The sequence below is a fragment of the Pholcus phalangioides genome, unplaced genomic scaffold (genome assembly GCF_987345545.1).
Source record: "Pholcus phalangioides strain wild (caught in Gottingen) unplaced genomic scaffold, Ppha-v1.0 ptg000017l_1, whole genome shotgun sequence".
NCBI classification, from domain to species: Eukaryota; Metazoa; Arthropoda; class Arachnida; order Araneae; family Pholcidae; genus Pholcus; species Pholcus phalangioides.
This window is the reverse complement of record NW_028301610.1, coordinates 55,579,066-55,600,215: the sequence shown is the minus strand read 5'-3', so window position 1 is coordinate 55,600,215 and position 21,150 is coordinate 55,579,066. Positions and strand designations below refer to the sequence as shown.

General features: G+C 35.2%; 1 protein-coding gene across 1 annotated transcript in view; it reads right to left on the bottom strand.

Moving 5' to 3' along the window:
* Positions 1–1,668: 1,668 nt before the first annotated feature.
* Positions 1,669–21,150, bottom strand: part of LOC149074138 (flavin reductase (NADPH)) — a 28,491-nt gene continuing 9,009 nt past the window's right edge. The window contains exons 3-5 of the mRNA XM_089246445.1: positions 16,278–16,367; positions 7,321–7,452; positions 1,669–2,004 (exon numbers count right to left, since the gene is read on the bottom strand). Of these exons, the coding sequence (XP_089102571.1) occupies positions 1,859–2,004; positions 7,321–7,452; positions 16,278–16,367 (368 nt within the window). The 3' untranslated portion in view covers positions 1,669–1,858. The remainder of the gene's footprint in view (positions 2,005–7,320; positions 7,453–16,277; positions 16,368–21,150) is intronic.

Sequence of the window (21,150 nt, the reverse complement as noted above, 5' to 3'; positions counted from 1 at the left end):
CGCTTTGCACTTGTACCCTCCGAGACGCCCAGTGTATTTCAAAACGTCCATGCGCCGCCTATGTTGGGCTTGCGTTGCAGCTGGTGGACGGAACGTCCAAAACCTCCTGTGACATCTCTTAATATCACAATATGTTACATTTTAATGAATAAAATAATGTTCACTTATGTGTTGCTCTTTCATTTCTCGTGTTTTATGTGCACTATCGCATGGCAAATGCGTTTCCGACCCTTGCATTGCAATGCATCTTTGAGAGTCACCTACTTCTCCCAAAAGTTTGTACACGCGGCAACGAATCACCCTATAAAAGTGACCACATGCCGTTTTTTTTGTTCTCTAATTCTCACATTTTTCTTGATGTAATTTTTCTAAGAACGCGTAGAATGCTCTAGGTTTTTGTTCGCTAAAGAACATGCTGAGCTTCAATGCTTTTCTTTGTTCACAGGAAGGTTGCGTCACAATTTTATATTGCTTTACTTTTATGTATTGAGAACAAGCGGATGCTCACCAGCCACAGACTCGTTGCTTGTTTCAAATCTTGTATTTTACACAAGGAATGTAAACAAATCACATTCAAGCTGAGCAAAGTGTGGACACCCCCCCCCCCCCTTCAGAATTCTAACACGTTTTACAAGAGTCAGGGTAGTAGCTGTTTTTCCACCCACGACTCCTTTGGCCTTGTTATCGTTTATCTACGGCTCCCCAGAGCACTCTAAAGAATAATTTCAAAGCACTGAACAGATACACATCAATATATCACCTCTTCACCACTGACAAAGGTTGGCCATGCTCTTAGGAGTCACGACACATACTTTGAGAACCACTGGGTTAAGTGAAATTCGAGAAATAAAGGGAAGATGACATTAAGCTAGAGGTATCATCATATAATCTTGGTTTTGTTTACCCTCCTTGAGATCGGAAAAAAAAAGGTTTTCACACCTTAACACTCACTGTTTTTAATGCAAGTTAATCTCTGAGATGTGTGAGAATTTCAGTACAAACACATATAATACTAAAAATCGGTAGCGATTTAAAATTTTCTCCCAATCTCATAATAGATTCTCAAGTTGTAATCACAGTCTTAAGAATAGGTAGAATTGATGGACTGTGAATGTTTTCGGATATAAGTATAAATCGGTTATTGTTATCATACAACCGAGTCCCAATGGGATCACATTAAGCAGCATACACTGTACTTTTCAATCAGAAAAACAAAAAGTTCATTAAAGTGAATAAAAAGTTTTTTCCAACCTCACCCTATGGTTGCTAAAGAATGGAGACATTTATATGCGTTCTTTTCAAATAGACTATGATGAGGTTTCTATGGCAAGCTTGGAGGTTTTTTAGAGATAAAATGAGAATAGAAAAAAACATTCCCTTATATGAAGACACTAAAACATTTTAGCATTGACTGAATAATTTGAGCCAACGCAAAAACCTATTGGCAGAAGTAACTGTGGATTGAATTAAAAGAGTTACAAAGTGCTGGTCATAGAAAATAGGGCCAGTTATAAAGGCCAAATGAAACATGTTTACACATGTACCAGTGTAAGATAAAGGGGCAATGACTTTACATCACATGTAACTAGTGCAAATCAATGAACAAATAGGCACAAATTCATTTGCCTCCCATATGGTCCACAAGGATTAAAAAAATGTTTCAAAAAATTGATATAAACTATTTATTTTCCAAAAATATCAACTTCTCATATTAACGGTTAATATTAAGTGAACGCATATAAGTACAAAAAAATTTTTTTTTTCAAGTACAAGTATATAAATATCATAAAAAATGTGTGCAAAAATAACAAATAAGTATAGCACACTAGGCATACAGCTGCTACATAAGAACTTTTCTTCATGGATACCCCATGCCTACAGCATGACCTATATGCTCATCAGCTGATAAGCACTTCAACAAAATATCTGCCAAATCATATTTTGATATCATTCTGCCAACAGCTGAATCATTTTTCAATATGTAATCTCCTCTAGCTGGTTCATCTAGAATTAAAAGAAAAAATGTCCAAAGAAGTTCTAAACCCAAATTTAACAAAATACTGAAATGTAAAATTATAATCTGAAAATTAGTCATTTTTTCAATGTGATATTTTTACTTGAAATTATTCAAATTTGATGGTTTAGATTAATATTGCATTCTATGACTTTATTCTAAATCTCGAAACAATAATAAAAAATCATACTCGATCCTACTTAAGTGCTTCAGAAAAAGAAAAATCTAATCTTTGGTTTACTAGTGAACTTTTCATTGGATTAAGATAGTAAAATAATTATTATATATCTGAATTTAACAAATGTAACACTCTATCTAAATGCTGGCAATTCATTAACAAATTAAAAGGTACTAATGTTAAACAACTAAAACTGCCTACTAGCACTAACTTGAATATACTCCCATTTTACAAATATTTCACAGTGTCCCGCCTTCCCACAATATACATGATTTCAGACAATTTGTTCCATATAAGGCTAAATCTGACAATTTTTTTTTTCTCTTACAGATACCAATGAAATTCAAAATATTATCAATCATTTTCCATCTTCTTTTTCTTCCGTTATCTTGCATTAATGTGTTATATAAAAAACTCCCTTTCAAAGTGATTTAAATAATGACTCAACTAATAAACTCATTTTGTAGTGTTTTTCCAGAAAGCTTAGAAAATTGATAGCCACAATGTTTAATAAAAAAAAAGTGATGTTAATGACCTAAATAGACCTATTTTGGTTCTGAATTCTGTTTAAAACATTTTTGAAACATTAATTTAAAAAAACGCTTTTTTTTCTTCCTTATCACTCAATTTTTTTTCAGCTAATCATATGGATTTCTCCCAAATAAAACTACAGAATCGGCTCTATTGGAGTTTTCTTCAAAAGTTGTTAATAGTGAATGGAATTCACAATTCAACAGAATCGCATGGGACCGAGATTTTTTTCTTGAACACAGGTTTCCGTTTAATAGAGATTCAATTGACAAAATGTGTAAAATTATGTAAGGATCTCATATAAAATTGAAATAAAATAAAAATAAGTCAATTGAAAATAAAGTAAATAATTTAAAGTAATTAATATTTAAATAATAAAAAAAGTAATGTACATAATTTACTTTAAAACAGTACAAACTATTTATCACTTGATATGATGCATTTATTAAAATACACACTATATTTAGTTTATCCTTACACTATAGTATATATAGAGTCCATTACATACATTACCTATTCGCATCGCCAAATAGTGAATAAAATATTAAAAACACAGTACTGTGAATATATTAATTATTTTTTCCAGTGGTCAATAAAGGTGTTTCATATGCAGTTCACCCCTTTTGCTGCCTGACTTTCAGCAAACAGTTTTATTTCAAAAATCATACAAAAAATATACAAGCCATTATGCTCTAAAGCAAAATTACTGCAGTTCTTTCAAGGTTTTGACAGTATCTGTATAAAACATCACCTTACAATGTTTTTCTTCCGAAATGACTACATTTACCTCATCTTCATCCTCTTTTTTTTTTTTTTTTACCTTCTCTTGAATTTTCAATGAGAGTACCTATATTATTTGTCGTGTCAGGTTCAGTTTGAATATTGTCGTCTATGTTTATGTAATCTTCAGTAATGTGATCACGGAACCCAGCTTGCATGCAATTTTGTACATCTTGCATATCATTTGCAAATTCAACCTTTGCCCCGATTTCTCCTGTAGAAAAGATTGTTTTTCCAAAAAACTTTGTAACAGTCTCTCTCTCTCTCTCTCACACACACACACACACAGGAAGCAACTGCCTTACTATATATGGCTTATTAAAATCCCAGCATCAAGTATGGAAACAGTTTTTGCTAATTTAAGGACAGACGATGCAGAACTCAAATTGGCAAGCAGAGATTGTTTAAAAATTTTTGGTAGAGCAGTTCAAAATATCGCGTGATTCCCTTGGTTTATTGGTTTGGGAAACTTTTGTAGTGTTTGAGTGAAATTTTCCATTAAGAGCATACAATTCTCCTTTTCGTTTCCACGTTAGAGAGTTTCCGTTCGATCCAGGTTTTTTAATGTGTATTTTGGCATTGAAATCATGGGTCCAAGATTTTTTTCCATTGAAGACAGGTTTCCACTTAATACAGGTTCCGTTAAAGACAGGTTTTACTGTAATATTGATAACTCGTATAAGACACAATAGCTATATTTTGATATAATGAAAGCATTTGACAGAGACAAGGCTCCCACTTGAAAAATTAGAAAAAGTAGGACAAGGGGTGGATATCTCCCAAAACAATATAATCACATTACCCCTATGAAAAAACTCTAATTTTATTTTTCTTTATTTTTAAAAATTCAAAAATTATTATTTCCATAACATTATTTCAGTATCCTATAAGATTGACTTGAGCCAAAGCAAAATAATGTAAATAACTTGGTAAAAAAAAAAAAAAAATTTTAGGCCACAACAGTATTATAACAACCACCACAGATAATTATTTGCTGTCTCTCCACACAATATATATAACCTTTTTTTTTTGAGGAGTCTTCCAAAGTCCAATCTGTAAACTCTATTCCACGATGCACAACAAATTATGAAGACATGTAAAGTTTTTAAGAATGATGCTGCTCATTCAAGACGACTTTTAAAAGCACAGTGCAAACTTTGTAAATTACAAGATCCAATGTAAATATGTTTAACTAAACTGTCCATCTTTTTCTTCACACAAAGGGGTTTATTTACATTTTACTGTTCAATGCTTGCAAGATCATTTTTGACAAATGAAGCACTTTCATTTCTAGCTCTTTGCAGAGCTTTATGAACATTGTATGCCTAATGCATGTCATAAACATACAGAAGACAATTGAACGCTATTGGGTAGCATCAGAGTCAAAAAATGTATCCAACTGCTTTGTCATATGAAAACTGTTTTTTTCATCAATATACAAAATATGCACCATGATTTTGAATGATGAATGTTAGTTTCCCTTGATGTTTCAGTTTCATCGCCTACGCCTATTTCTAGCTTTACAAGGAGCAAAGTTAGTTACTGTGGAATGAATAGTCCAAGACCATGAAGTAGTAAATGCAATATTATTTTTTCTATCAAGATAGAATTTTTTAATTATTACTCAAAACACTGATACAAAATGAGTTTTTGAATTGTCAAACTGAGCAAAAGAAAAATTTCAAAAACCACATGGCCCACATGCACCCCCAAATAACTTGAAAAAATGATACAACTTCTGCTTTGGCAGAATCATTAATTGCAATCCACTACATTTGTATTATTTGGCAATATTTAGATGATTCCCTTCGCATTAAAAGAAATACACAAATTTTTTTAGAAGATTTGGTAAAAAAGAAAGTTTAACTATACTAAGAAAAGTAGGACATTTTACCAAAAAAGTAGGAAAATTGGGAAAAGTGAGAGCCCTGCAGAGTGTCCTATAAAATACTAGTCTAATTTTTTTTATATTTTTTTTTGTGGAGTAAGAGGGATACTTTTGGATCTTTTGAAATCATACCTAACCAATAGACAACAATATGTGAAATGTGGTGATAGGGTTGTGGTAATCTAATAAAGATAGGAAAGGGTGTTTCAAGGATCAATTTTTGGGCCTCTACTTTTTCTAATACTCATTAATGGTCTTTGTGAACTCAATTAAACAGATAAAATTATAACATTTGCAGATGACACTGTTTTAATTTATACTGCAAAAAATTACCATTCACTGACTAATATTATTAATAGTGATTTAATAAAAATTGGGAATTGGTTCTCTGCTAATTGCCTTGAGATAAATACCACTAAAACTAAAAACTAAATTCATAAATTTTTCCTTGCAAACAGATGTTCAACAAAGCCTTAATGTTACCTTTATTATCAGAAATTCGACTGTCTTGGTACCCCTTGTGACTGTGTTCATCTTGAACAGGTTAATACTATTAAATACCCAAATTTGGGTCAATGAGACCCTGTATGATAAGAAGGGTACAAGCGGCTCTATTTGAGAAGTCACTTAATAGAGACTTCAACATTTTTGAATGCACACAGGCTGACATAAAGGGTGGGGAGACAAACATTTCAAATTCAATTCACATGTAAAAACATGGTTGATAAAACACATATATAGTTTACATGATCACATCCTTTTCCAGGGTATCCACTTCTGGAATGAACCCACTGGGCCAAAATCTTTGGTGAGGCCCTTTCCTGCTAATTTATAGAGTGAAAATCAAAAAAGATAATATCCATCCCCGGACTAGAGCTCTGTCAGTGTCACCCACGTCTAAGCTTTGTACTTTTTATGTGGTCCCTTCTTGCCCATGAATGAGCTCTATTTCAAAAAGAAAAAGTGTTAATGTAATTGAATTTGATGATTGTAATTTAAATTCAATTTTTAAAATTAAAATTGACATCATTTGAAAAAATACAATGGAGTTAGTAAATGTGTCACAGTGACCTAAAAAAAATTAAAATTACTCTAATTCCTTTAAATTAGTTTTTCTCCTAAAAGTAAATTTAATGATGGGAAGGCCACAAATATGTTTTATTTTTTTAAAAAGTTGAGAGGAAGCAAGGAAAAATAATGTTTTTAAGACATAAGGATTTCTGTATACAAAGCTGTTTAAAACCAACTGAAAAGCTTTTTAAATCAATTGAAAATCTACGAATTTCTCCCAAAGATTTAAAATGCCATATATATTTTTTTAATATTTTGTTGTGTATTGAATTTTGTATTTGAGAAAGTATGTACCAAGTTTGCACACAATTTCTAACTCACTTATGTTATTAAAATTGTGTTGATTTCAAAATGAAATATTTTGATTCTTCAATTAGAATCAAAAAACTCTAAAAGTTATGAACATATTATGAAAAAATTAGACAATTTTTTAAGATAAAACGCAGAATTGCATCTTCCTTTCACTCTGAATAAACAAGAACATTTTTCCAAATGTGTTACACCAACCCAAAAAACAAATTAAAATTACTAATTCTTTTAAATAAGATAGTTTTTATGGCAGTTTGAAATTCATACAATCATAGAATAATAGCAACATCAAGTACAACAGCAAGGAAACAGACAAGGTAAAGGATAATTACTATTATTTAATTACTTATTTTTTTGTCTGGGTGCAAGCAATCTATACTGATAAATTCCAATTTTGGTTTTTGTTTTGCATTCCCTTGAACTTTGAATTAAATAAGCCCGTGTGAATATAAGTAACTGATATTAAGCATTGAAAAGTGGCATTATGAATTTCTCTTACATAATAGAAATCTCATAAAAAGTAATAGTAAATGTGTTCATAGTATGTACCTGCTATATGAGGTGGTAAAACTGCAACCCATTCACGATCACTTGCTTTCAAAGCATCAAGCATCCTCTGATGATCTTCAGTTACTGGAATATATGGTGCAGGAACTTTCTGCCTTTCCCAGAAAAGGAATGCTGGATGTAGATGAGATATTTTTCAAAGGATATCGAGCATCTTAACATTATGCATACAAAAAAAGCAAATACTATTGTTACATAACATATGATTTATATAATCTTTCATACACGGCCATAACTAGGCTGGGGCAACTGGGGGCACTGCCCCTGGGCCCCAAGATGAATGAGGGCCCCACAAAAATACACATTTGTTTTGCATAATAATAACCCCTTTGAGATGGGCCCCCCGAGAAGGCACACTATGGCCCGGCTTTTATACAGCGCATATAAACCAATCTTTTAAATATTCTTAGTTGCTATTAAATACAGGGTGGCCCAGCCAGCAGGTAAAGTTTGAAAAAAGTCTAATAGATGGCACTAGGTGCATGCAATGCCAAACTTGATGTGCATGATCATTAGAGCAGGAAATTGTATGCATGTGTGCCATTAGTGAGCAGTGAGTTTAAGCGTGTTGTTCAGTTGTGATTTTCATATGCAAAAATTAATATTCAACAGATGTTTGAGAGTTTATTTTGTTACAAATGGCCAGATGCCATGAAAATATTAAGGCAGTTCAATGAGTATGGCGTTTCACAAAAAATGGACAGACAAAAGGACCTGCCGTTACAACTACTGTCGACACGATTGACAGCAAGGTCTGCTCACTCGTAATGGACTGATTTCAGAACTGCCTCACTGCTGTCCTTGTTAAAGAAGGTGGTGACTTTGAACCTCTTCATCATTAATTGTTTACTATGTAATTTTAATATGCATCATTAAAATCTTTTTATCACTCTACTTATTTTTAATTCATTTCAAACATTACCTGCTGGGCCATCCTGTAAATATGCAAACAGTGCAAAGCATTAAGGTGTATGAGCAAAACCTTTGTTTTATAACAAAATTTTAATACTCAATTGACTACAACACAATTACTTTAATGCACATTACATGGCATTTTCCAATTTTTGCTTTCTATTCATAGTCTCCAGTATGAAAATCAATTGTTTCATACACTGAAGTGCCAAAAGTCATAGGATACCTCTTAATATTGCTACACTTTGCCGGGTAAAAGGAGGTCCACACCATATTAAGAGGTATCTCATGACTTCAGTGAAACTTTTATAGTGTAATCCTAGTCTAAGACATTCCCTTTTTGTAATTAAATCAATGAAATACCAGTATTTAAGAAAACACACTATTTTTCAGAGTGATTTTTTTATCACGGAAAAAGTGCTAGACTTACATACAGTAGGACCTCGTTAAGTCGGATCCCTTTAACTCGGATCTCCAAAAAATGTGAATTGGGAAAGAAAAGGTACAATCAGAATCTCTTTATTCGCAGATTTCATGTTTGAGGTTTTCGTATTCACTGTTTCAAAAGGGTTCAATGGTGTGGACATACAAGAAATTGGAAAATTAATTAACAATGGAGAAATCGACAGATTTTATAATGTTTTATACAGGGATGCCGGAAGTAAAAAATGATTGGTGTTGCTTGAAATGTGCTTGCTTTGCAAAATAATAATAATAATGGAAAAAATTCTTATATTCACTGGAGACCATATGTCCCGCTTTCAATTAGAATGTCACGTAATACTCCAGGCGGATGTGCTGGACCAGTTGGATTCTGGATTCACCCTTTGGCCACTGAATCAACATTGCAAGAGTCTGCTAGAATATAATATATTCTGGGCAACAAGTTGACCAGATATCTAATTGCAGATCTGTTGTGCATTTTATTTATTTTACGCATGTATTGTGGGTTCGGATTGGAATCTGTGTATGCAATGTTTAGTGGAGATAATTGTATTTTTATTGGTGACATGTGCGCACATGGTGGACTTGAGAAGGTGCGGTCATACCCAGGGTCATGGGTGTACCCAGCGAGGGGCAGAGGGGAAGCGTGGCCAGTGAGAACATAATAACGGAGCAAGATTCATTTCAATAATTTCTCGGGCAACAAAAATGATTAAGAATCCCTTCGCCTCCATTTTATGTATTTTTTAGGGGGAGGATAAATCAGTATCCATCATTCCAGAATATATAGGAATGCTGAGAAATATCTTTATGAGCCCACGATTAAATTAATGTAAATTAACGCAAAAATTGATGAAGATTCAACACTGAAGGTATAAATTTAATAACATTTAATTTAATAAACACAATTTAATAATAATAATTTTACAATTCCCGAAACTAATGAAATCTTTAGACGATGAATCAAATAAATAATTTAAAGAAATAATTCCAGCATTTCCAAAATTAAGAATTAATGAAAGAAATATTCCAGAATGGATGAAAATTCAGAATTAACAGTAGGAAAAAAACTGCAAAATTGATGAGGCAACTCAGAATTAATGCAAGAAATAAGTTTAGAATTGGTGAAAGCCTCAAATAATTCACAGTGAGTTCAGGCAACACCACTTTTGAAGATGAGCAGTGTTACTTAAGGGCCCCATAAAGTGCTGTGTGAGGTGTGACGGTACCTGTCACACCCCTAAGGGTGGTTCTGGTATGGGCCATTTTTTCCAGCACAGCTCAGTACTTCAACCACCTGCTTATATCTCTTCGTTAAGACAGAGCAGTAGGTTATAATCTGGTTAGGAAAAAAAGAAAACATGGGCCATTTAATCGTCAATTCTTTTAAACCAGTGATTCTCAACATTTAACTCGTGGAACCCTTTTTTGTTGTAATTTCTATGTGAGAACCCTGTGGGCCTCTTTTTTAAAAAAAAATCAAATCTAATGATTTTATTTCCTCAAGTGAACGCAAAGCGCCCCTGAGAAGCTCACACAGAGCCCCAAGGTCTCCATGGAGCACCAGCTGAGAACAGCAGTTTTTAGAAACCTTTTTCCTCAAATGTTATTTGAGTAATTGGTAAAATATGCATATAAAAATTGTGAAATATATAATCAAAAAAGTGGCAAAAAATGGATCTCCCCACATCCTTCAGCCAGGAATTTAAGTCAGAGTTTCTCATGGGCACCTTTTAAAGTCAATTTATAGTGTAAAAGACATAAGGGTAGCCGGATTCATTGATCATTTTTGTCACACCACTGTCATGTTCTGCACACGAGGGCTAGACCTCCGGATTATTAGACCGGGACCTACAATTTATTGCCAATTCCAAACAGCAGGCTTGTTTTATACTCATCGAGGGGTTGGTGCACTAACCCCTCGATGGGGGGACTCCCTCGTCGGGATTGGTCTGTTGAGCCAGTCTGTTTTCCCCATTGGCCGAAGTTGTTCCCAAGGGCTCTGGATAATTGCATACAATACATACAAATACAACGCCACAACAGGCAAATTGCCCATCGAGGTGGCTGACTTAAGAACATCATGGATAACACTTGGGTATTTGTGAAGAGAATTTTGTGGTCCTTGGTCAAGGCATGCTCTGCTACAGCTGACTTGTCAACCTGACCCAGTCTACAATTTCATTTCTGGTCGATATATAAATCTTTTTGTAGTGCCTATGTACATTTCTCCACAACTGTACGGGATACGGTAAACCCCCAGCTGTTTTTAGTCCGTCCAGTTCATTTTCGGCCGACCTGAGGCATTCACTTAGCTTTTTGGTTGGCTTGAAGATGGTCTTGATGCCAAATTTTCTCAGGGGTCGTCCAATTCCGTCCGTAACTCGAGGAATGCTTTTCCAGTCGCTGGTTCTTCTACTTTCCATGAGGCATTTTTTGGATGTATGGCCCAAATTACATCCCCCGTAGAGTATTCATTGGCCTGGAACAGTGTTTCCCAAAGTGGGTGATGGAAGCTACGGTTATACCATTGGATTCTATGGGCTTGTTTGAGTTGGGGGGGGGGGTGCGATAAGAGAGAAAAATTTCTGATGAAGGGGGCGATGGAACAAAAAAGTTTGGAAAACTATGGCCTGGAAGGTCCTAATGAGGTGTAATTTTTTTTCATCAAAATGTTCTGACTCACAGATTCTTTTTGCCCTTTCCACCAGAACTTTGATCATACCTTGCTTCTGGGCAGGATGGTGATTAGACTCCTGGTGCAGGTATCTGTCCGTGTGCGTCTTTTTATGGTAAAATATATGGCCCAGTCTGTTACATTTCCTCGTGACCAGAACATCTAGAAATGGAAGGGTCCCCTTTTCTTTCTCCATTGTGAATTTGATGTTTTGATGTATACTGTTCAGATGAACTCTAGGAACTCTTCAAGTTTTTCCTTTCTATGACCCCATATAACAAATGTGTCGTCCACATACCGAAACCAGATTGATGGCTGGTATAGTGCTGTCACCAAAGTTTGGGCCTCAAATCTTTCCATATAAAAGTTGGCCGCGACTGGGCTGATTGGGCTGCCCATTGCCACTCTTTAAGTTTGTTCATAATATTCACCATTCCAACTGAAATATGTAGTTGTGAGACAGGCGTGGAAAAGGTCCACAATATCTTTCGTGAACAGTTGGCTGATTTGATCCATGACATCTCTTATCGATACATTTGTGAAGTGTGATGTGACATCAAAACTGACCAATATTTCATTGGGCTGAAGCACTATATCACTAATCTTTTCTATAAAAATGTTTGAAGTCCCTGATGAAGTTTTCCGCTCCACCAATATGTGTCCTCAGCATCATTGCCAGGTGTTTTACAAGCGAATATGTAGGAGATCTAATGCTGCTCACTATAAACCGTAGAGGAACTTCTGGCAATCCATAAATGTGTGGAGAAACTGCCTCTGATTTACACGCAGTCTTCCTCATGTGCCGCTGCAGTGGTCGAGTGGTCATAGTGACGGATTCGCATCACAAGGATCTGGGTTTGAACCTCACCGTTGCCATAGTGGTGGTCAGCTGAAGTTGGTTTCCTGTGGTTCCTTCACAGAAGTCTATAAATTTAATCATTTGATGCTTGGTCAACATGTTATCTACAAAATAAATATTGTTGCGATATCTCTTGTCTTTCTTGGTGTTGCAATTTGGGTGGCCAGCAGTGTATTATAGTGACCAGTATGACAGGTCCCAAATATTTTCCTATTTCGACCATGTTATGTTTTATCCAATATAAAAACTGATAAATACCATTAAACTCTCTCCGTTTATTTTAAAGAAATTTAAAAACGCATTCGTTGAGTGTGTTTGGCCTTCACCTTTGATGCTTGTTGAAGAAAGGGTAGTAAACATACATGGCTAAAAGATAAAGCGTTATAACTTCTACAGAAATTCTGATGGTTAACCAGCACTAATCATTGGGAACTTTGCTCACCATTGTGTTTTATTTTTTCACATGATGGCTCACACCCACTTCCCACGTGGTTGATTTTTCTATCGTATTCTAAATGTTATTGCATAATTTTACTTAATTTCTCATTGCAAGGATATACAGGCAAGTGAACTTATTATTTTGCTGCATGTAATAAAAAATAAATGCAGGTTTGTATAGGCCACATACAGCACTTTTGTAAGTAAAAAAAATTGCATACTGTGTAACATATTTATTTTTTTTCAGCCAGATACATTTTCATTGCAACATCATAAATTTTTTTTTTTTTGTGAAAGCAATACAATTTTCTGGGGAAATTACACTTTATGATTTTCTTAAAATGTTATATTGGAAGTTGTTATATCATACTTCTGTTTTCCATGGAACGAATGGGGTCATCATAACGAGCCCTGACTGTGTTATCTCTTGAGAGAAGGATTCAGAGGTGGCAAAAATTCAGTTCTGGCAAGAGGGAAGTGGGAGTATAGGAGTAGGATACATCACTTTAACTCAAGCCTGAAGGGCATTTGCCGCTCTCTTTGGAACTTTCTGCACTCTATGAAAATGCATGTTTTTCCTGCAGTCTCTACATGATAGGTGGCTTCATTGAGATGGGATTCAATTGAATAGGTGAGGGTCTGGGAAGTTTACGATAGGCTTAGGTTAGGTATTTTACTCCCAGACCAGGTAGACAGAAATATGGGTTAGTTAATGGTGTTCATAATGGTATAGACTACTCAACTCTGAGTCTTGATTTACGTGACATTATGTTTGCAGGCTAGATAGAGTAACAGCAAAGAGTAGTGATGTTGAAACTACATGGGTTGAGCTTGAAAACAAAAAGTGTCATTAGCTTATTGTAAGAATTTGTGGTAACCGATAGAATAGGGATCCAAATTACATCTCCAAGCTTCATGATGAAATTTCTTACACATGTGAGGGTAGTTATATTAGGGGATTTCAATTATTCAGGTATCGATGGAAAGAACCTACGGGCTAGAGATCAATATGAGATGGGCTTTCTTAAGACTATAGTTAAATTTATTACAAGCGGAAACTCTAAGAAAATTCAAATAGACTGATCGGGTAGCTCCATTTCAGAAGCATCCATACAAGCGACTGCATTAGTCTTACACTCAGGCTATCAGCTTCATTCTGACGACGACGTTTGAAGTGAACAGACACTGTTTTCTGCTGAGCAACCGAGAGTTAAGATTTGGTATTCAATCCAAGTGGTTTCCTCCGTCAGCGTGATAAGTGGTTAAATATCTTTCCCTGTGAAAATGACACCCATTGTGTGTCAAAATGCATTAGGAGTTTGTGCATTTGCCTTATTTGTTGGTGACTTCTTAATATTCTTGGACAAAGTTGATCTACTCTTCCAGCAGTTTCTTCACTACTAATAAATGGGTTATTATTGAGATCTGATATCTTCAGCTGACGTTTTGGTGTAGTTCTAGGTTTTCATTGGTGGCTTCAATGTGGTTTACATTAATTGTTTCTAGTAGCATTTCATTTTGCATTAGCTGAAGCATTTTTGAAGGTATAATTTCATTCTGATTCGCACGTCCACCATCAGTATTGCTCATTTCACAAAGGTTTTGCATCAGGTAGTTTTTATTTTTTCTCTCCTCTGAATTCTCATCATCCGCACTACTGCTTTTTCATATAAATCTTTGCCAACTTCTGAAAAGTATTATCTTCGATGAAAATCTATCTTTTTGCCATTTCTGCAGCAATCAAAAGCACAAGGATATTTCCACTTTGCAGAAAAACCATTTATTGGACAAAATGACAAAAATAATTGACAACAAAAGCTAAGATACCTGATGACCCACATCTGCAGATAAGAATGAGGGTAAAACAAAGTCTAATGAATGAGGATTATACCTAAGATGCACATAAGCCCTGTTTACATGTGAAATAGAAAAAGCAGATTTTAAACCCACTTCAAGAATTTTTGCCAATGACTGCTCTCCATTTCTTTCCTTACGAAGGAAAAAAAGTCGTCAAGCGGATGCTAGAACTCCCATTGCTACTGCAATATTTGCACATGTAAACGGGGCTAAAGAGACTATCAGAAGAATTTCAACCTTACAAAATCAATTGTGACAATGTTGGTAGTATTATATGGTGAATGAGTTCTAAAATATATGAAAGGGTCAGTGTGACCCCCTCCTGTCTTTCTAGGTACATCCGTTCTTATCTCTGTTGATATGAAATATAATCAAAAAAGCTTTGGTGCATGCTAAGAACATGATAATTCAGGAAAAGTCAAGAAACTTTAAAACTTTTGGTTCCTTTTTACTTGAGATATGGGAGCAGAAAGAGCAAGCAGGGTCACACAGACCCCATTCATCTCTCTAGTATTAAGATGGTACTCGATCATTTTTTTTTATAAGCAGAAATTAGAAGCTACTTGGAGTACTTCTATTTTATATTCCATGCTTACTAATTTCAATTGGAGAAAATTTGTCTCCTAGTAACTTTTGGATTGTTAGCTTTGTTTATAGCTTTTCGCAGGTATACATAATAACAAAAGAATGGTTCCCTGTTTTCAAAGAACCAACTTTGAACTATTGAGAGAAATTTAGCAGTAATTTTCAAATACTGATTGAAATCAGTGGGTGTAGTGAATCAATGGGAAGAATTTAAGAGAAAACTATCCAATAACTTGCATGATGCCATTCCGTTTGTTCGTAAAAGGTGTCTTTCTTCATCCCACCCCCCTTGGGTTAATTGATAATGTGCATAATCTTATCTTGAAGAGAAAAGGGCATTCAAAGAGTATAAAAGTGGAAGACGTTTCCTGTCATCATTTGCTGAAAATAGAACATTGAAGAAAGTGATAAGGGATAGTAAAAAGGAAGTTGAGTCTAGTTAGAAAGATAACACATCAATACTGGAAGTAAGGGGGCAGTTGGCAACCTCTCGATAGAAGGGTCTAAGGTAGAGCAATTTAAGCATATGTAGTGCATTCAATGACTTTTTTGCATCAGTTTTCAATAGAGAAGGCAATATCTAAAGTGCAGGTGCATCATGGAAAGATAAGTTATCAACGATATTCAAGTGGAAGATATGGAAGTCCTAAAACTTCTTAAAAATAAATATGCTAACAAAGCACCAGTACCAGATGATATTTATCCTACGATTCTTCAGAGAATATGCTAATGAATTGTTGGTTTTTATATAGACTTATGCTTTTAAGCCAAGAATATAGTGTTTGTTGGCAGTAAAAATAGAACCTTCCCCCCCCCCCTTGAGAAGAAACAAAGATACCACCCCTCTGAGAAAATTCTACATTTGCTAATTGTATAAATTTGAGTAATTAAATTTCATTCCAACTTTACAGAATTGATTCTGAGCATTTAGAAGGTATTTTCTAACAAATATTTGTTTGTAAGATACAAGAAAACTAATTACATGGAAAGGTGAATTTTATCCTGGGAAGATGCAGTAGATACAAAGATGCTGATGTTGTTTTTTTCCCCCGCTGCTGCACATATGCTCATATGGCACTTATTCCAAAAAATATAGTATGTATAACATAAGTGGTCATGAATTAATGTAACACCAATTATATGTATGTATCACTGAGTTTTACTTACATGATATACAGCATGAAACTCTTTTTACTCCATGTGTTTTCATTGCTTGTAATATGTTTCTTGTCCCAGTAGACATCACTGTAGTGGGGCCTTGAAAAACATATTGAAAGCATTTAAAATTGAATACGACAACAATATTACAATCTTTATCTGTTTACAGAGCTCACACACAAAACACAAACAAGGACTGGCAAAAGAATTGTTGCCGTCTTCAAAATAACTGTGTATAGAAATTTAATTACATGCTCCATAAAACATCAGTTACTTGCTTTCAGTATAACACTTTTTTTTATGCCAGCAGTCTTACAACCTTTAGTACATAGGTTGCTTATTATTACCTCTTCCCAGCTTCAATTGAGCCGAGTTTGAGCACACATAATTCATCATTCCAGTGGCTCAGGAATAGAAAAATTTAACAGATGGCAGTACTGCTGATTAGCCATGCCTACTAATTAAATTGGGCTAGTACATTATAAAATTTTTGTTTTAAAAATAAGCCTCAAATAATTTGGCACTTTTTGACCCTCAAAACCCAGAATAAATTAAGCCCAGACGAGGTTAATAAACATATATAAATAAAAGTAGGGATCTTGCAAACATATTACCATAGTCACACCATATATTAATAAAACTAAATCCTGAATCTGAAAAATGAGCTGAAGTAAAATTCCAGATCTTATGTCCAATATCTTTCCTACACAACTAATTAATAAATCTAGCATTAAACTAATCCAACTAAATTGCGACCACACAAAAGCGGCCATGGATAAACTTCCAATAATCTCAAATAAATACCAAATCGATATATTTCTCATACAGGAGCCCTACAATAAAAAGATTCGGTCTTGCTCGCAAAAGAAAATAAAGCCGCAATAATCTGTCCTAACCAAAATATAAAACCAATTTTAATTGAGACCCTTAATCACGCCGTCGCCGTTAAAATTTTCTTTGACAATAAGCCTCTTACTCTGATCTCAGCCTACACTGAGATTTTCTCAAAAAGAGAAACTTTCAGAGACTTCTGCAACAAAGCTGCTAATCCTTATGGTAACCAATATAAAATAGTAAAATCCAAAAGCACCCCCCTCCCAGATTTTCAAACTTCTTGGAGAAGATGCACAAGGAACTCAAAGAGATTTTGCTAATATAATTCTGGAAAATCTCTTTCCCACACCACTAAACATGTCCTCTGCACAGAGCACGAACACTACGCATCGCTGAACAATGGCCTTTCATTTAGTCCGGCCGAGGTGGATAGGATTATAAAACTTATCCCCATGAACAAAGCCCACAGCTCTGATAGTATTGACGGCCCAATAATCAAACATGTACACAAACAATACCCAACTCTTTTCCTCACGCTTTTCAACAATGCCTCAAACTTGAAACACTCCCCGACATCTTTAAGATAGGGCAAGTAATACTCTTTCAAAAACCAGACATAATCAACTTGTATCGCCCAATAACCCTTTCAGCTCCAATAGGGGTGCTAAGTGGACGACATGAATGGTTTCATAATAACCATTACATGTAGTTTTTATTTTATATATATATATATATATATATATATATATATATATATATATATATATATATATATATATATATATATATATATATATATATATTCATTTTTTTTTTCTTTAATATAAACAGCCAGAGTGAGTCAACCAAAACAAGGCAGAAGCTAATCCTTAGCTAAGGCTCTCTCAAGACAATCCCACATTTAAACTAATCCTACATTTCTCACCAAAATAAGTTTAGAGAGAGACGACTCTTGGTCTAGCAGTTATATATATGAATGTATGTGTATTTCTTTTTCCTTTATTCAAGTTTTTCATGCATTTCATGTCCACAACACACGTGCGTACTCATTCTCGCCGGGACAACTTGATCTTCCGAAACATGCCTGAAGAATCTGACTTTGAGTCCCACTCCACCCTCGAATCCAAAATCATTCAATGCTGTTCCGATCACCTAGGCATAAATATTTTACCTAGCGAGATTGACCGCTGTCACAGAATAGGTCCCAAAAGAACCCACGGATGCAGACTTTCCATAATAAAAATGCAATAAATTTAAACTCAAAAGCGAGATTCTAAAAAATACCTCCAAACTCAAAAACACAGCAACATATCTATCTCAGAAGATTTCTCCTTCGATACACGCAAACCTCGTGGTCAAATCTGGAGGGCCAGTCAAAAATTCCGAGACAAAGGCATTAAAATAAAACTTATTCACAATTTTGCACTCATCAATAACACTAAATGTCTGGGATCTCAATATTAACATCGTTCTCCCGCATCTTCCCCCCCCTCTCCTTCAAACCCCTCCTTGCCCTCGCTCTAACATATCCCTTCTGTGCCCCCTTTAGGCTACTCCCCTCGGAGAAACCCCACCGTCCACACAACCTCCAAATTAAAATATAATATCTTCCAATTGGGAACTATTAACACTCAAAGCCTAAAATATATTGCCACTGTGGTGGTCGAGTGGTCATAGTGATGGACTCGCATCGTCAACACAGTGGTGGTCGGCTGAAGTTGGTTTTCTGTGGTTCCCAACTTCGAGGCGCAAATGCGAGCCCATCTCCCCATTAAAAAGTCTCTCCACAGAGAGCAACAGACCTACAAACTGTACAAATATTCAGTCACTACACATCACTCACTTCACTTCTGAGATATAGATGGGAGCACTGAAAATCATGCACAACACTAGATACGCACTCAGACTGTTAGGTACACACACTTACACTTCTGGCACAACTCGCTAGGTAGTAAATTGCCTAAGGCAATAGACCTGAGTTGTGCTCGGTTTAAAAAATAAAAAAAAGCCTAAAATATAAAACAGATTTTCTTGAATCATTCATACTCCCCATTTTCTGGGAGTTACAAAATCATGGCTAAATAATACAATCTCCAATTCTGAAATTTTACCACCTGAATACAATGCTTTTCAAAAAGACAAACTCTCTGGGGGGGGGGGTCGTACTTATTTAAAAAAATTCTATACCTTTAACTGAAATCTATTAGATTCCGACCTAGAAATTGTAGGAGCCGAATGGCGTCAACCCAACTGTTCTCCACTTACCATCTTTTCTGTCTATTTTCTGCCCTCTCCAGACTTCCACCTTTTTGAACTGGAAATTATTCTTGAAAAGTTTTCCAATACACATTCTATTATTATCTCCGGAGACTGGCATCTTCCTGGTATTGACTGGAGAAATATGGAATCCCTGTCTGACAATCACAGAATTAATAACAACATTTTAGATATCTTCCTTAAATTTAACTTGGTCCAATCCATCTTAGAACCCACAAGAACCACCTTTTACTCCAGTTCTACCTTAGACCTTATCGCTACCTCCAATCCAATTTCAATCCTTTCTACTTCCATCTTCAAGAGTAGCTCCGACCATAAAATCCCAGTCATTAACATTTCCCTCCTCCATTCTATCCCATCCTACAAACTCGCCCCTAAACGTAATTTTAACAAGGCAAAAATTATCCACATACGCAAAATATTCTTCGCTCTCACTTCAATGATTTCCTATCCATATCCTCTTTTAATAATATTCACACCCTCTGGACCTCTTTTAAATGTATCATAGACAAATGCCTAGCTACAGTTCCAATTAAAAAAGTTTCTTCTAAGTATTTTCTTAATCCATGGATCACCAGAAACATTATTCGAGGAAAATCTGTTGTATCGCTTTCAAATATAAAACCAACAAAGCCAGTTCACTCAAATCCGTAATTTCAGCCTCTACCCGAGACCTCAGAAACCTCATTTTTGCCCAAAAGACCAAATACCACTATTGTTCTCTACCCTATTTCTTAAAAACTAATCCAACAAAATTCTGGAGTTACCTTAAACCTAAATCTGTTGGTCCCACTTCCCTCAGAAGTTCAAATAAACATACATCTTCTCCTTCAGAGATGGCTGCCGAATTCAATTTAACGTTCTGCTCTGTCTTCTTAATAGACCCCTCCCCAATACTCTTTTTTTGATTCTATCCACAACTCTCCCCCAATATCTTTCTCCAAACAGGGTATCCTAAAATTATTGAAAAAACTGAAGCCCTATTCTGTTGGTCTCGATACATCCCAAATTCCATTCTTAAATTCTGTGCTCTGACTATCTTTAAATCCTGTTCAATGTTTCACTAAATACTGCTATCCTCCCGAATGACTGGAAAATCAATAAAATTATTCCTATCCACAAATCGGGTCTACTTTTCAATCCCCTTAACTTTTGGCCAATATCAATCAAATCTTTGAACATATTGTTGCATAAGAAATCCGTATCCACTTAGACTCCATCAGCTTCTTTTCCCCCAACCAACACGGCTTTAGACAATCTCTCTCTACTACCTCTCAATTGGCCCTCTTCATCCACGACCTCTCGGGAGCCATTGATAAAAACCTACAAACTGATGTAGTTTTCCTAGATTTCTCTAAAGCCTTTGATAAAGTTCCCCCATGTTAAACTTCTCCTTAAACTCTCATGCCCTGGCCTCAACATACAATTACTTAATTGGGTGGAGGCTTTCCTAAAACATCGTAAACAGTTTGTCCATTTTAATGATCATAATTCCCCATCCGCCCTCTTAAAGTCTGGGACCCCTCAAAGATCGGTCCTCTCCCCATTACTTTTCTTAATTTACATCAATGACCTTCCAGAATCTCTCAACTGCACCAATAGATTATTTGCTGATGATTGTGTAATTTACCGTATCATTCACCATGAATCTGACCAAGAACTTCTCCAACATAACCCGTCTTCCATCGCGGACTGGTGTTCTTTATGGCAAATGCCAATCAATATCTTAAAAACAGTTGACATGAAAGTTACACGTAAATTACTTCCTCTT